The 17,407-nt window shown below is 37.3% G+C and overlaps 1 protein-coding gene and 1 non-coding gene across 2 annotated transcripts; both read right to left on the bottom strand.

Annotated features, from left to right (window-relative positions):
• Nucleotides 1-1,327: 1,327 nt before the first annotated feature.
• LOC108985927 (RNA-binding protein 42) lies at nt 1,328-17,323 on the bottom strand. The gene is made up of 7 exons (XM_018958397.2): nt 17,036-17,323; nt 16,609-16,840; nt 15,424-15,601; nt 14,395-14,492; nt 12,190-12,286; nt 1,752-1,837; nt 1,328-1,644 (listed from the first exon to the last, which is right to left on the bottom strand). Exons 2-7 carry the CDS (start codon nt 16,828-16,830, stop codon nt 1,591-1,593), a joined length of 735 nt encoding a protein of 244 aa, XP_018813942.1. The 5' UTR covers nt 16,831-16,840; nt 17,036-17,323; the 3' UTR covers nt 1,328-1,590.
• On the bottom strand, nt 4,593-4,698 carry LOC118344098. Its single transcript, XR_004797864.1, has one exon. It is a non-coding gene; the product is annotated as a U6 spliceosomal RNA (small nuclear RNA).
• Nucleotides 17,324-17,407: the final 84 nt, after the last annotated feature.

Genomic DNA, 17,407 nt, shown 5'->3' with positions numbered 1-17,407 from the left:
TAAAAAAATAAAATATATAATATTGAATTTATACAACTAGCAAGTAGAACCTCTATTGAATTATAACATTTTTAAAAATTTATATATAATTAATATCTAACTAGTTGATATTTATCCAAAATAACAATATATTATATGCCTACATATATTATTAATACATACATTTAATATGATAGCATATATCTATTTCACATATGGATCCCACATTCTAGTATATGAAATTATTAAATTTTATCGACTAATTATTATACAAATTATAAAATATACATATAAAATATATTCACTATATAGACATAAGTAATTAGATTACATATTATATATTTAATTATAAAAGTGGTATGCTTATATTATTAGCTAATATATATATATGTATATATACATAAGTATATGTATATATTTATCAGTATATGAATGAGTTTTAATCGAGTCGAGCTAACGAGTACTCGAGCATAAACGAGCGGGCTTTAACGAGCCTTAGTCGAGTCGAGTCGAGTTTTGTCGGGTATGTGTCATTTGCAAATCAAGCGGATATCTTCTTTCACGAACGAGTTTTTTTTTTTCACGAATCGAGTTCGATTCGAATTTAACCGAGCAAGTACCTAACGTACTATCAAACAAACTGGTTCATTTACAGGCCTACTTAGTAGCTTACAAGGGAGCGTTCTAGTAGAGCTAAGGTTCTAGATGAAATGTGAACAGAGAGTCAGACACCGGAAGGTTTCACTTTGTGCTGGTGGGTGGAGTTAGAAACATAGTATTAGACATGGGCGTGGCCGAAGAGAATGGGCCAGCACGATTCGGTGAGAACAGGCAAGTCGGTGACGGGCTGGGCCGAGATGTGGAGGCATCTGGGTCCATTATCACAAGTTATCCCTTTATTTTGCGTTTTTCTTTGTTGTTATACATAGTTCTCTCTCTCTTTTATTCCCTTTGTTTCTGATTGGCCACGAGGCCCAAAATGTAGGGAATTAAGCAGATGAGTATTTTACATGCAAGTTCTGTTAGGTTTTTATGCAAAATCCAAATACAGAAAACAATCCCTGTTTTCTTGCTAGTTTTTCCATTATTTCCCTTGAAAGCTTAGGCGTGACAATATTATTATCCATGGCTTTTTCTGTGTTTATGCATTCGTGTTGGCATGCCCCATTGACGTTTCCATTAATGTATCAAATTAAAACCTACAAGAGTGAGTTTTTTGTAAAACGATTAAACATGGATACGAACGTTTTTTATATTTAGGTCGTCTATCATATTTTTCGTCAGAATCTCAGTGGAGAATACCTACGTGCCATGGCAACGGGGAAGTGATGAACACATGCAGGCCGAATTGTTGAAAGAATATGTATAAATAAACATTAAAAAAAAGAAGAAATGCAAGGAGAAATAACATACAATAAAGATAGTCGTCCCTTGATCAAAACGGAAACAAGGTACGGATCCGTTATTTCTCCAGGCATCAATAGTTTCTTTTACGTTATTTTGTTAGAAATATATTATATCACAGTTAATGTCCGTGCAGTTGACCTGAAGACATTCATTCCATCGAAAGCTGCTTTCCATTTAATTCTTCCTCCTGAGTGCCATTCCAGTTCACTTGTGCAATACACTCTTCTTCGAGAGCTTTGGTTTCTTTTGATTTAGGTTCTGTCACGAAAAACTCCACATAAGTTAGAACCACACATTTTGAGCAATTAAAGCAAATAAAGAAACTTTCAACCACGCAAAGCAAACCATGAGAAAAATTGCTTTACTTTTTGTCTTTCTGCTGCCTCTGTGTCTATCCTTTCCCTCCAATTGCTCTTGCGTAGTTTGATTGGCCGATTTCCAACATATTTACCTGAAATCCAAGCAAACAATTAAACATTAAGAGAGCAACTCAATAAATAATCCAACCGATCAAGGGTGACTTGTTGTGGGGAACAGAACAGAGTCCTATCCAACTTCCACAACTCATTAAAACATGTTAATTTCATATAAAATCATATAACCTGCTTCTATACTACCAGGACCATCCATGACGTATGAGTATTTCGTTGTGCTAAACAAAAAATGAATACCACCTAAAATAAGCAATTCCTAATCCTAGAGCTCCCAAGGGTACATTTCAGGCACTGATGTGGATTGCAAAGTTTATCCAAATATTCCTATGTGCATCTCCATAATGCAAAACTAAGTCATGCAAAACATGGTGTAGATATTTTGATTATTCCAAGAGTTAATTGCAAAATCAGTCTAACAGATGTGAAAGCTCTCCTTTCTAATTTTAGCAATTAACTCCTGGAGTTTACAATCTGTTGCAATTAATTCCCCCTGTCCGTCTTCCATCCAATTCACTATCGGCATGGTTGCCACCTTGCAACCAATCAGAATTTGATACATGACATATAAATGCAACATCAGCCACTTTATTACAACAATAATTAAAAACATAAATAGTTTTAAAATTCAAACATTAAAAAAAGTAAGAAAAATATTTTTAAATATATAAAAATACTTTTTTGAGCAAGTACATTCTTTCTGTTTTCTCTCTCCAGCCCGTTTCTCTCTACCCAAACAGCCAGCGATCACAGTCTCCCCGCCCAGGGGGGGTTGGAGCTTTGGCTCCTCCCTCCCTCCACTCAATCAGCCGTCGTCGGCACTATCTATAGGTTTTTTCTCAAGCTTTCCAGCGATAGCACCTAGATACTCTGATCTGCTGCTTTCCGGCCTTCCAAGGCTATCACGCGCCCCACCATCGGACTCCCCAGTCTCCAATCTATCGGACGGTAGGAGAATATTGTCCAAAAGAGTGGCACGTCTCACGCGCGGCTTACAGTGCGCGTGGGTTCCACGTGCTGCTTGACAGGTGGAGTCCTCTGCCGCCACGCTTGGCACTGCCTGGGTCAGCGGCTTCGGCTCTCTCAGATCCGACTGTTCTTCTTTTTCCTAGTGTGGCGCGTGATCTGCATGCACCACCACAGCCGGTGGCGGTCCTATGCCGGTGTATCAGTTTATCTGTAGGTTGTTATTTTCCTATGTTCCTATTTTCCCTAACCACTGATCAAGATAAAATGTCGGTGATAGTCACCCTCAGCCGAACCAGATCAGCAAAATGCAGCACATTCCTTTCGACTGCGACTTTTAGTTATAGTTTTTTAGTATGTTTATCAGACATTGTAACCGCTTTTACGCGACATCCCCTTTGTGGGACATGGGTTAGAATCAATCTTTTGATTCGAGAACCCACTTTTTATTTTTATTTGCTAGTGTTGTTTTTGCTTGTTTTGGGACGATTGTTGGGGACTCCCACCCCATAGAATCTTGTATCTTTGTAACCACTTAGTTTAATCTATGTTTTTCTTGAAAAAAAAAAGTACAAGATCTTTTATTAGGACTAAAATAGGCAAAAAGCCCAAATACACAAGAAATATACAAGAGTACACCTAGCTAGGAACAGCATCAAAATCTATGGCAAAGGCCCACACAAACAAAGCCTTTAAGAAAAAAATCTTTTCCAGAGAGCGAGGCTGATCCTCAAAGTTCCGGTCATTCTTTTCCCTCCAAATACACCATAGTAAACACATGGTAACCATCTTCCACACAGCTACAATTTGGGGGATACCCTCAAGTCCCTGACCAACTAGCTAGCAAATCAACCACTTCCAGGGCATGCTAATCCCACTCTACAGAAAAAACCATACCAAAGGGCCATGGCAAACCCTTTTTATATACTGCACCAATTAATAAGGATAAACCCATATTTCTTTAGGTTGTCTATGATCAGAATCTTCTCTAATGATGTTGTCCAAGCAAAAAGGCAGCCTTGTGGGCGCCTTACTCAAAATACTCTTCCACAAGAAATGATTGCTATCCTGAGTAGTGAGGGCACCTCATAGTATGAGCGTACAGAAAACTTCCCTTTACTAGAAGGAATCCAAATAATCTAATCCACCTCCATGTTACCAGTACAAAAAGGAGCAAAGCAAATTAAAAAATTCAGTGAAAACAGCAATCTCCCAATAGTGAGCCTCCCAAATGAAGCTGACATTCCACTTCTGAGTCACTAGAGAACACCCTTAACTCAGCTACCGAAGCCTCCTGTTCCCGTAAAATCCTGAAAATCCTTCAAAGCTATATCCCCAACCCATACATCATGCCAAAAACTAACGTCGTTACCATCCCCCACCACCAATCTAGTGAGTCTAGAAAAAGACCCCCAACCTTTCTGAATATATTTCCACGGACACACTCCGTATGTCCCCAGTAATTCATTAGAACACCAACCCCCCTAGCACCCCCCATGCTTAACTCTCTATCACCACTTTCCACAATGCTTCCCTCTCAATTATATCGCCACAACCATTTCCAATGAAAGGCCCAAACTACATGGTTTATACTCCAAAATGACTAGTTAATGATACAATTTGAGCTCCATTAGAACCTTATAAAGAGCAAGAACTTCTCATTTCCAAGCAATGTGAGATCTCATACACCACCTACCCTTATCCTTATCATATGAGGTATTACAATCTATCCCCCTTAAATTCTCAATGTCCTTGTCGAGCCAATCCGTCATAGGTGAACGGCTCAAGTCCCACATTTCTAGTTGGGATAGGCTCTAATATCATTTCTCGATTTGTGTGTGTCATCCTTGCTCAGGGGCCATGCTAATCTTCTCTGTATCATTCCAATTTTATCGGATGTCCCCAAGAGCAGGGTGTTACAGCATTGTTGAAGACCCTCAAATTGCAAATCTCCAGCCCACCACCCCTCACCAAAGAACACATCTTGTCCCAAACAACTAAATTGAAACTCCTCACCTAATCTACTCCAAAAAAAATCTCGATGAAGCTACCAAGTGGAAGTGTAACATCCAGACCACAAAAGTGTGATTTTATTATTATTATTAGATATGTTTTGAGGTAGTAATTTGATTTGAATAGGATTTCTCTACTGTTAAACTATACGCCTCTTTTATTTTTCTGTTTGGTCTTCCAGATTGAGTAGTTTCCTCAGTTGAAAATAAGGATGTGTTTGGATGTTAAGCTAAGTTGAGTTGAGTTTTTTATGAATAGTAGTGAGTTGAGATGGTTGAATGAATTTTGTAGGGCCCACTTGAGATGAGTTTAAGTGTGTTTGGATGTTAAAATGAGTTTGGATATATTTATATGAAGTTGTAAAAATGAATGGGTCTCATCATTGAAATCAACTGTTCACCTAACATTCATTCTCACTGCCGGTGCAAAAGACACTTTTTGTACAAACTGCACTACATCATAATGCAAAAATAATAAACTACAGCCTAAAGTAATAAACAAGTATGCAGCAGTATGACAGTATGGCACCAGCCATGTGGGCCCCATGAGAGAGATGGAAAACCGTGTCAAATGCAATTAATATTTTTCAGTTACCGGGCCCCACGATGAACTCAATTTTGAATTGGATTCAAACGGTATAAATCGTGTGTTTGGATGCTAAGAGCACTTTAAAGATAAACTACACTTAGTGCAATTCAGGAACCAAACGGAGCCCAACTTTCAACTCAAACACTTCAAAACTATTATCCTCTCAGTGTTTCTTTCCTTGTGGGAGTAGTTTCCCAAAGTCCTAGTCAAATTCAAACCTCTCCAGATCACTCACGATATCTCCCTCCCCCTCATCTATAAAACTCACCTGAGACCCTTCAAAAATAAACCCAAGAAATCTCTCCTACATAGTGACAGAAACCCACTCTCACAGCAAGCCCCTTGTCGCAGACAACACCACCGAGCCTTTCTCTTCATACCAGCCAACCCAGACCACTTACCTCGCCGAAAACACCACAAAAAAAACTGCCGGCCAGCCAAGTTCCTACAAACCCACAGATTTCCGTGGTGTTGCCGACCACTCCCAGCCACCCCAGAGTCGCCATCAAACTCAACCCAAATCCACATCGCAGTGGGTTTCCTTCCTCTCTTGGTGAGTTGCCTTTCCATCGCACCATTCTCCTCTTCAATAGCTGTTTTCTTCCCTTTTATTTGCTTTGTTTGTCTTTCCCAAGATACCCATGCCCATTAGGATGCTTTCCCTTAATGTCCTTGAAACCCCTTGTTTTGTACTGAAGGAACTTTTGAAGAAGTTACTTCTTTACCCTCAAGTAACTATGCTGACTTTATGTTTTAAACTTGATCATGTACGTGGGCTAATTTCCTTGTGGGCTGGGCTTGAGGTTAATTAGACATGTATCATTGAGATGGACTTGTGTTTTAAATTCAGCATGATTTTAATATATTTCAGCAACTGTTTTAGTGATTTTTATTGGGCTGGTTATATTTTCAGAAAAACATTACTTTTACATGGGCTTTATCTACTTAAATAAATATATTAGTTAGACTTATTTTTATAGAAAGTATTTAAGGGATTTTAAAGCATAATTTTAAAGTATATTTTTTAAACTATTTTTAAGCCTATTATTTAGTTAATATTCCAATTGACTTTTTAACTAGATTTTATAAAAATTATTAAGTTAAATTTTTAAATAGAAGTTAAGGAAGATGTTATGAGTTTTGAATAATATTATTATGTATTAATCTTAGTGTAATTAAATTATCTCTATATATGATTTTAAGTATTTAGAATGCTACGACACGTCTTTCTTGAACAGTTAGTGACAATTAGTGCCTCATATAGGTCACGAGCTACGATATAAGATTGTGGAAGCAACGTTAAGAGGTAAATAGTATGATCATATAATTACATGCGTACTGTAAATGCTCTAATTGTATATGAAAATGTTTGTCTACGCTACGCTACGAGCTAAGTCAAGGTTAGATCCCTTTCATGATCTTCAATGAATTATAATGATATGCATGTAAGTGAGCTTATGTATGTTATGCTATTATGGATTGCGATTTTATGGATGATATGTCATGAAAATCACATGTATGCCATGCAACGTAATGTCATTAAGTATTTAGATCATATAGGTCATTTAATGTTCATGTAGTTCTCAGATCATGTATGCCATGGAATGTTTATGTTCAAATCACATTATGCCATGTCATGTTATGTTATGTACAAGTATATGCCATGCTAGAAACTTTCATGAAGTCCAACAAACTTCTCGTGTATTAAGAAAGATAAGATGATAAGGGTGACATGGACCTAAGCGTGTTCACCACAAGTTATGATAAGTGGTGCCACGAACCTAAGCGTGGTTTACCATATGTTAAGTGAAATACAGACCTAAGCATGTCACACTCCATGATATGTTAAAGGGTGACAGGACCTAAGCGTGTTCACCACAAGTTATGACAAGCGGTGCCCTGGACCTAAGCGTGGTTTACCATATGTTAAGTGAAACACGGACCTAAGCGTGTTTCACTCCATGATATGTTAAAGGGTGACACGGACTTAAGCATGCTCACCATAAGTTATGATAAGTGGTGCCACGGACCCAAGCGTGTATGACAAGTTATGCGGTGTTACGTACTCAAGCATGGGTCACCATATGCTAAGTAAAAGACAAGATAAACAGTCATGTATGATTGTTAGAAAATGCATGAAGTCAATCATTTATGCATTCACGTTACATGTTTGCCGCTCATGTTAATGAATAGATATGCTATGTGAATCTGTGACGACATATGTATGTAAAGTTTTTCAGAAATTAAGCCTATGTTAAATTAAGTTATGTTTACGGTATGATTGTGAATATGTGATGATGTATGTATGTATGTTATGAAGAGTCTTTCAAAAATTAAGTCAATGCTAAGCTAAGTTATATTTTATGGTATGATGTGTTATTTACTGAGTATTCGACTCATTTTTATTGTTTCTTTGTTTTCTTCTATGTTTATCCATCACAGATGGAGATTGTGATAGCGTCGAGCTGGATGGCCAAGATGTAGATCTAGTACAAAGGCTTAGAAAGGAATAAGTGTTATTTCACAAGGATTAGTTTCCTTTTATGTTGTTTGAATAAAAGTCACACATAGGACTACTGTATGTTTTTACTTTACGTTTTCATTTTCATGTTTCAAAAACAGTTATGTTCAGTTTAGTTGATGTTTCAATAAATGAGGTATTTCAGGATATGAATCTCTTTACCAGGCACTATGCTATGAATGTTAGTAATATCTCTATACTATGGGAAGGGAGTGTTACAGGAAGAGGAAATAATAATAGGTAATATGCGGGAAGATTTGAAAGTGTACTCTTTATTAAGGCAATCCTACACTTTTTGACAAATACAGCCTTTTCCAACCAACCAGCCCGCTCTCAATCTTCTCCAACACCTCATCCTAAATAGTCTTAATTTTGAAGGATGCTCCCAAATGAAGGTCAAGGTACTTCATAAGCAAAGAAAGTACCTTACAACCCAATAAGCGGGCCCGACCTCGTACATTGCAAACAGCCACCATCTCAGATTTTGGAAGGCTTACTTTCAAACCAGAGACAGCTTCGAAGCAAAGAAGGATACCCCTCAACGATTGGATGTGGCATTGGTTTGGATCACCATTCACCAAAATTGAGAATTGAACGAACCATAGACACACAATACATAACCCACGACCTCCATCTCTCCCCAAATCCACATATCCCCAGCGAATAATGTAGGAAGTCCCAATTAGCATGATTATAAGCCTTCTCCAAATCTAGTTTGCCCAAATACCAAGTACTCTTGACTTGATCTTGCCATCCAAACATTCATTAACAATAAGGACCGAATCCAATATTTGTCTACCTTTTACGAATGTATTGTGACCTAAAAATGATTATTTCCATAACCGAGCTCATTCTATTAGCAACGACTTTTAAAAGTATCGTATACATCCCACTCACAAGGCTAGAAGGACAAAAGTCCTTCACTTACATAGCACCTTCTTTTTTGGGAATCAAAGTGATGAAAGTAGCATTAAGATTCTTCTCAAACTTCCCAAAAGAGAAAGCTCATGCAAAACTTTCATAACGTCTTCCTTTACCACCTCCCAACAAGTATGAAAAAATGCCAAAGTAAAACCACCAGGGCCTGCAGCATTATCACCATCCATTCTTCTAACTACTTGATGAACCTCATCTTCTTCAAATGGTCTCACTAACAAAGGGCCTGCAGCATTATCACTATCCATTCTTCTAACTACTTGATGATCCTCGTCTTCTTCAAATGGTCTCTCTAACAAAGCAATACTTGAGTGATCAATTGTCTCAAATGATAGACCATCAAGTTTGAGCCTCCATGCAAATTGTCTTGAGAGCAAATCTTCAAAGTTTCTAGCAACATGATCCCTAATCACCGAGTGGTCTAGGAAAGCAAGACCATCAATGTTGAGTGTCTCAATGGCATCGTACCTCCTATGTGAATGTAATGCGCCAATAAAAGGCCCAAATCATATGGTTTATACTCCAAAAGGACTAGTCAATGATACAATTAAAGCCCTATTGAAATTATAAGTATTAAAAAAATAATAATAATAAGGTTCTATTGGAACCTTATAAAGTGTAAGAACTTCTTCTGCCTAAGCAATATAGGATCTCATACACCACCTACAATTATCCTTATCATATGGAATATCACAATCTCCCCCCCCCCCTTAAATTCCCGACATTCTCATCGGATTAGTCCGTCATAGGTGGCACGGCTCAAATCCCACATTTCTGGTTGGGATAGGCTATGGTACCATTTGTAATGCTCCAATAAAGGCCCAAACTATATGGCCTATACTTATTCTTATCTTATCCTTATCATATAGGGTATCACAGCAAATTAGTTATCTGATGAAAGAATTCTATGCACTCACCCCCTACCTAAGCCACAAGGCCCTTGACTTTTGCCTTCAAGAAATCTCCTCTATCAAAGTCACCCTCTCAAGTTCATAAACAACTTGGCTTTTTAGGAGCTTTGCTCCCCCGAGAGTACTCTTCCTTCTTCTCTCCAAACCTTGTAACTTTTGCAATGATGCCCTCTTCTATATTCCACATTGCCAAAGACCTGCTTGTTCCAAGTCTTCAGATCATTCTTCAAAGCTCTCAACTTACTTGCCAAAATAAAGCTCAAAGTGCCTAGGATCTAGTAAGAAGACCACCACTGTCTAATCATCTTCACAAAGCCATAATCTTTTTTTTTTATATAAGTCACAAAGCCATAATCTTTTAACCACACGTTCTCAAATTTAAAGTACTTTCGGCCCCGTTGAATACCTCCACAATCCAATAAGATATGAAAGTGGTCCAAACATATCCGTGTGATTCTTTTTTGGCATACCTCCGGAGAATGCATCTCCCAATTAGGATTTAAGAAATCTACCCAATCTAGACCAAGTATGATTGTTAGGCCCAGTAAAGGTTCCCCCAATAAGAGGGATATACATAAGATCTAGCTCATATGAAATCAGCAAATTCTACAATTGCTTGGCTTTGGTGACCCTCACCAAATCTCACACAGGTACCTAGTCACATTAAAGTCCCCATCAATACACCGTGAAACATCCTGGCAACTACTCAAGCCTATAAGCTCTTCCCACAAGAATCTCCTATCACAATCCAAATTTGGTCCATAGACCCCAGCAAATGCCCTCAAAAAATTATCATCAAAGTTTTTAAAGTAACACGCCACCATGTATTCCCCCGTAAACCCATCAAGATTCTCCAACCCCCTTTTATCCCATATTACTAAAACTCCACCCAAAGCTCCATTTGAAGCTATATATGACCATCCCACATGCTAACAACCCAAAATACTCCGAACAATACTTCTTGTAACGGAGCTTCTGGTGGACATTGTTTTTTGTTTTAAACTAACAATTTCTTTGTTGTTTTAATACTTTTTGTCGAATTAGTTAATCCATTGCAAGATGGGCCACCCCTCCACCTCGCAATGGATAACAAGATGGTCGGGGAGCCTCCTTGCTGATCCTGTTCCCACCTTCCTGTGGGTGCTGCTACCCAATAGGAGGGGATTCCTCCTCACTCGGATCCTTTTTCTTTTCTTTTTCTTTTCTTTTTCTTTTTTGAATATTATTTATTAACACTTTTTAAGTTTCATTTTTAATACTTGTAACTTCTTTTATACAAAAAAAGTTGTAAAGTGACATTGTCGAATTAATAAATGAATTTTGTTGTTTTAATAATGTTTTTATTTATTTTAAATAGTTAATTAAATATATTTTGTTGTATTAGTTTATAATTTTTATAATTTTAGTCTTTTTAAATTAATATAATTATTTCCAAATATTTTCTTAATTTTTTTAACACTTCTAAAATAATTTTTGAGTTTTTAAAATTATAATTATTTTCTGATTGGTTCCCACCAGATGGTTGCCGTAGTTAGTTAGACAGAATATGGACGAAGGAGTTAATTACAAACAACTGAAGCTCAATGAAGTAATTGCTAAAATTAGAAATCCAGGTAGTTTTTTTGTAAATCTGTAACAACCCAGGACTAATTTTGCAACTAACCCTTATTCCAATTTGCAATAACATAATGAGAATTCAATCATGAAAAAATTCAGTCAGCTACCAACATCCATTTCGAAGTTCATTCTATTTTTCATTCCACTGTAAACTATTTTTTGAAAACTCATCCATGCCTAACATCAACATCCTGTTAGAAACCTTCCATCACAAGTATTTAAGCCATTTGATTTTATGGTTTGTACAACAAACTATGAACAAGGATATTGACCAGGAAAGACTAAAGAGGGTAAATGATTCTACCACCTATACCTCACAAACGATTAGAATCTGAAACCCATCAACCATATTAAATATAAAAGTATATTTAAATCCAGGAAGGAAACAGGCTTGTGAACATTATGCTATGATACTTTTTATTGTTTTGACCTCGTTTTACGATTTCTTGTTTTTTTCTAATTAAATATCCTGGAGAGTCATATAAACTGGACGTTATAGGTTCAAAACTTCGTATTCCCACCCTTGGGGTCATTGGACTTGGAGATTTCCCTTTTGAATTACACAATGTCCACTTAACAGTAAATTTCTTGACGAGGGCCTGCGCACCCTGGGATTAGTTGGGACTTTGATCCCTTATACCCAATGGCAAAAAAAGAAAAAGTTCTACTACAACTCACCCTCTCAAAGAAGACCATTGTGCTACCACTGTTTCAAGGGTTTGGCCTATTAAGCATGGCTTAGGCCTAGTAACAATAAAAGCATATTTTAAGGCAAAGACATCAACTATCAAGTGCGCATTCTTTGTTAAAGGAACAATACCATTCATTTCTTTGAGGGCAGCAGCAAGGTCAGCAGGGTTGGCAAAGCTAACAAATCCATAGCCCTTGGTCTTGCCTGTCCTCTTATCTCTAACAACCTGGAGATTTGAAATACATTATTAGTTTGCATGAGTAAAAAAATAATAACACTTCAGAAAGCAGATTAAAGGAAAAAAGGAAAACAGACAACAAAAAGCCACAAACATGATAAGAAATTTGCTGAGCAGGAACATGAAAAGACAAGAAGCAATGCGCAGCCCGAACAATCAAAGCCTAATGCCACCACTCACAAGCAATATGAAATAAACCATCTCCACCAAAAATAAAAACACGGTCAAAAGTACCCTTCGCGTGTTTTAACCATTAAATTCTTCTTTTGATTAAAATAACCTTTCTTAGCAAACTCTACTTCAACACAAAAACATAAGTGACACTAGACACGATTCCACTGCAGTCCCAAGGATGAATTTACATGGGCCATTACCAGCCAGCCCAAATTAAGCAGCCCAACTATTATTGGAGTTTTCATGCAGGATAACCACAATTTTGAAAAAAAAATTGGAAACACTAAGAAGAAGAGAAGAGAAGGCAAATAAGAAACTAAGGAGAAGCAAGTGAGAATGAGAGAAGAAGCAGCAACAGAGAAGAGAGAAGAGAGAAGAGGACTATAACCTTTGTCAGAACGGTGCAAGATTGGAAGGTGAATGCTATTAGTGAAGTATTGAGACACGTTACGGGAGGAGGTGTTACAAGTTGCATTATTTTTCCTTCAACATCGCTCACGGATCACACGTGTAATTCCACTGCTCATTGAGTTTCCAAACTCACCCATGGTCCTTCCCCATTTTTCATTCGACAAGGAGCATGTCGAGGATAAAGTTTAGGAAGTACATGGGTGATACTAGAGGAGCGAAAGTAAACAAACTGTATATAGATTTAGAATATTGTTCTTAGGTTTAGCTTATTTTGTTGTAGAATAGAGATTGTTCTACACTCAAGACCCATATTTATGTTAACTTTAAAATCTGTTACCTTCACATTGAGAGTCAGTTCACCCCTAACCAGTTTCTGGTTCAAGCATGACAGAGGGTGTAAAATATAAGGCTATAAAACCAATTTTGTTTACCAATCAAAAAAGAAACCTAAGGCGCCTGCTACTGTAACGCCCCAATGGAAACAAGAAAGTCATGCAAATTTAAGCCATTAAAGTCTACAGCTATTGCCCAAAGGAATAAAGTACGGAAAAATAAAGATCGAAGCTCCTCTAAAGATCGCTCCTTATCTTCAAATGTCCTCTCATTACGTTCTTACCATATGCACCACATAATGCAAATGGAAACCATCTTCCAAACTGTTTTAATTTGTGGAGCACCACCCGGAATTGTCCAGCTGGCCAATAACTTAAACACTGCAACAGGCATCACCCAGTTTAATTCTATCCGGCTGAACACTTCACTCCACACGGCTCTAGCTGTCTCACAATGTAGCAAGAGATGATCCATTGTTTCGCCAACTTTCTTACACATGCAACACCAACTGGAATAATTACCCGGCACTTCTGCAGATTATCGATTGTCAAGATCTTACCCAAGGCCGTTGTCCAAGCGATGGGGGATCCTATACACCACCTACCCTTATTCTTATCATATGGGGTATCACAATCCCACCCCACCCCCCCAAGTTCCCAATATCCTCGTTGGGCCAGTCCATCAGTCCATTGTAGGTGGCATGGCTCAAGTTCCACATTTCTAATTGGGATAGGCTCTACTACCATTTGTAACGCTCCAATGGAACACCTAAATCACATGGCCTATACTCCAAAATGACTAGTCAATGATACAATTGGAGCCACATTGGAACCATTATGAAGAGCAAGAACTTCTCCTTCCCTATCCTTATTCTTATTATATGGGTATCACACTTGACAAGAAATTGAGGAACAAATACCAACACCTTAAGTTCAACTAAAACAAAAACAATGAACTATCAATAAAATAAACTACTGCATTCAATTTGCAACTTGCAAAGCTACAAAGAGGTTAAATGTCTAGCCCGATATTGAATCATAGACAAGACCTACCTAGCAAACATATAACAATAGCTATTGTGACCACTTCAAAGAAAAATCTGAGGAGAAAATGCAAGAAGTTCCCACAACAAAAATTGCTGAAAATAATTGCAGTAATAGAATGAAATAGAAACTTACTTTAGCCATGTTAAAGGAAGGGAACCGTGAAAATGCTTTTGAAAGAACATCATCATTCACCTCGTTACCAAGATCTCCACAAAAGAGGCGATAATCATCTGCAAAATACCAACGCAATTAAAAGATGTAAGAGATGTAATCTGGCTACAAGAATAAGAACATATATACTGACATAAAAATCTTGCAAGTAAATGCAAGCAACATAAAATACTCATCCAAATAAAGAACAAATGAACATTACATTCTTCAATGGGGAGAGAGGGCGGGGCAGGGAGGAGAGGAAGAATTTTCTCCACGAAGAGGAAACCCTCCTACCCAAAATCTCTATAACAGTAACAAAAATTTAAAAAGAAAAAGTAAAAAGATAATTAAATACTTAGAAAAGAAATTTCAAGCACCAAAATTTAAGATGGGGAGAGCTATCATCATTGAAGAACACATGAACAGTCAGACTCACCACAAGCTTTTAGATTTTGGGAATGCAAATTTAGCATGCTCACTAGGAGTTATTTTTTAGACAGTATATTTAAGTACCTCCAGTTTTGCAAGATGTGTTTTAAAAGTAAATTAGATTCATTGCTATGGTATAACATTAGATTTTGTCCAGGACTTTTTCTTTCATCCAGAGCCCTTTTTGGTTAATTTCCACTTCTTTTCTCGAATTTGCATGTTAATTATATCAACACAAGTTACTTCCAGGCTAGAGGTATGACCAGTCAGCTTAGTATCATATTTAACTGGTTGGATTACTTTTTCCATAAAAAAATCAATAAATAATTTGAACCGGGTTTAAATCATTAGTTTAAATAATAAAAACCGAATTAATCCATCCTTCATGTATAGCCACCTTTACTTATAAAAACATGCAGTTAGACACTATTCCATGCAATAACAGAGCACTCTTTACAAAACAACGCAACCAAATAAATATTACTCAGCTCATGCCAATTTTATACGCTGGGATGCTGATAGATAAATTGATTAACTAAACAAGGCAATTGAACAAGAGAATGGAGAAATAATTAATACTTTCTGGCCACTCTGCAAGTGTTGGGTCCTCCCATGTTTGGCCAGCAGCTTTACGAGGAACTGCTTTCTTCTTGGTCTCTGCTTTGTGCTCAATCTCACTGCTTGCAAGAGCAGCCTTTACACTTTCAAGTGCCTCTGGTGTAATAGTCTGTGCATCCCTTTGAAACAATTGTTGGGCCTGTTCAAAAGTGCAAAAACAAATTATAAGCATGCAAACTTTACTTAATAGAGAAAAACAAAGATCGGAATCCTTCATACTAGAAATTTATCATATCCCAAACAAATGTTTTTGTTTTTAGGCTTGGTTTGGATAGTCAGAATATCTCAGTATATATGTGAATAGTAGTGAAATAGATTGAGTTAAGATGTTTTATTGGGGTTTGGGAAAAGGAAGAGAAAAAGTTGAATAAAAATATTATAAAGTTAAAAAATTGTTTGAATATAAATTTTTTATATTATTTTTGTTTTGAAATTTGAAAAAGTTGTATTGATTTTTGTATTTTATTTGGAAGCTTGAAAACGTTCTAATAATTAGGTAATGATTAAATAAAAAAGTTGAAAATTTGAAATTGAAAGTGTTTGTGTTTGAGTGATATTTGGGAAGGAAATATCTGAAAAAATCTAAGAATACTTGCGTTGCCAAACAGGCTTTTAATCTTTTCATTTTCTTTATGTTACAAACAAATTGCAAAGCCCCATCTTCAATAAGTCACCATTTTGTCTATCAGACAAAATGGTGACTTTATTTTCTATTTATTTATTGAGAAACTAGCATTCTTTACAACCATAAAATTGCTTCCAGTAAATTTCTTGCGTGTTTAGGAGCCTGTACAGTACGTACTTCAGGCTGAATCCTCGAAACAAACAAGCAAATCCAATAACCATAACTTTTCCACTCAACCCCAAAATAAAACTAACCATATTTCTGAATCTTCGAAACAAGCAAGTTAACAATATTAATCAAATCCTAGCAACCCGCATAAAAATTTGCACACAAAAGTAAAAAAAAAACACAGCAAATCACATATTACAAATATTTTATATAGATTTAAAGATACCCTAAAGCCGAAACTAAGCAAATTAACCAAAACCCCTATCACAAAAAGGAAAAGTAGAAGGTTCAAACATTAAACAGGACACATAGACGTTCACAACATTCATGTCTGAGAGAGAGAGAAGGCCAACCTGATGGTACTGAGGGAGGGTGTAAACTGCGGTGGAGGGGGCCGGGGCCGGGGCGGCAGGGTAGACAGGGGCCACTACGGGGAGTGCGGGGCCCATGTTGGGCGTGGAGTACTGAGGCAGCGCCGTTGCGGGAGATTGCTGGAGGTGAAAGGGCATAGGGAAATAGGAGCCCGTGGTGCTGCTGCTCGTTGCGTTCGAGTAGTTAAATTGGGACGACGACATGTTTTGGAAGCTAGATGGCGTCAGAGAAAAGATTTTGACAGCAGAGTCGGATTAGAGAAGTAATCTCAGGAATTATCAAGGGGCTCTATGTGGGTTCTTGATCAATTACAAAACCATAATAGCATGCACATCAATCTCAGATTCTCAATACACACAGCAAAAGGGGAATCTCCAATCCATAAAGTTACTGTTAATAATCTAATACCTGCGGTGTGGAGTGGGCGGTGTTAGTGTAGAGGTGGACCGTAGACGTCGACTTGCGGCGGAGCAGATCGCGCAACACGAGCAAACCGAATTTCGACGAAGCAACAGTAGCTGCGACGGTGTGGAGGTCGCGTCGGCGCCGGTTGTCGGAGTGTGGAGGCAGAGTCACAGAGAGCAAAATATTTTTAGAGATCTAGGGTTTTGAAAACCGTTCGCAGGGAAGCGGAAAGTAGAAAGAAACGGGCTGAACCTAAAAATGACTGGAATTACGAAAATGTTTTCAATAATGTTTCGTTGGTTTCTGTCGAGATATTTTGATATAGATATTTTTTGAGGACTGTTACATTTATAAAAAAAATTATATAAAAATAAT

The sequence above is a fragment of the Juglans regia genome, chromosome 12, assembly GCF_001411555.2.
Source record: "Juglans regia cultivar Chandler chromosome 12, Walnut 2.0, whole genome shotgun sequence".
NCBI classification, from domain to species: Eukaryota; Viridiplantae; Streptophyta; class Magnoliopsida; order Fagales; family Juglandaceae; genus Juglans; species Juglans regia.
This window is presented reverse-complemented; position numbering and strand designations above follow the sequence as displayed.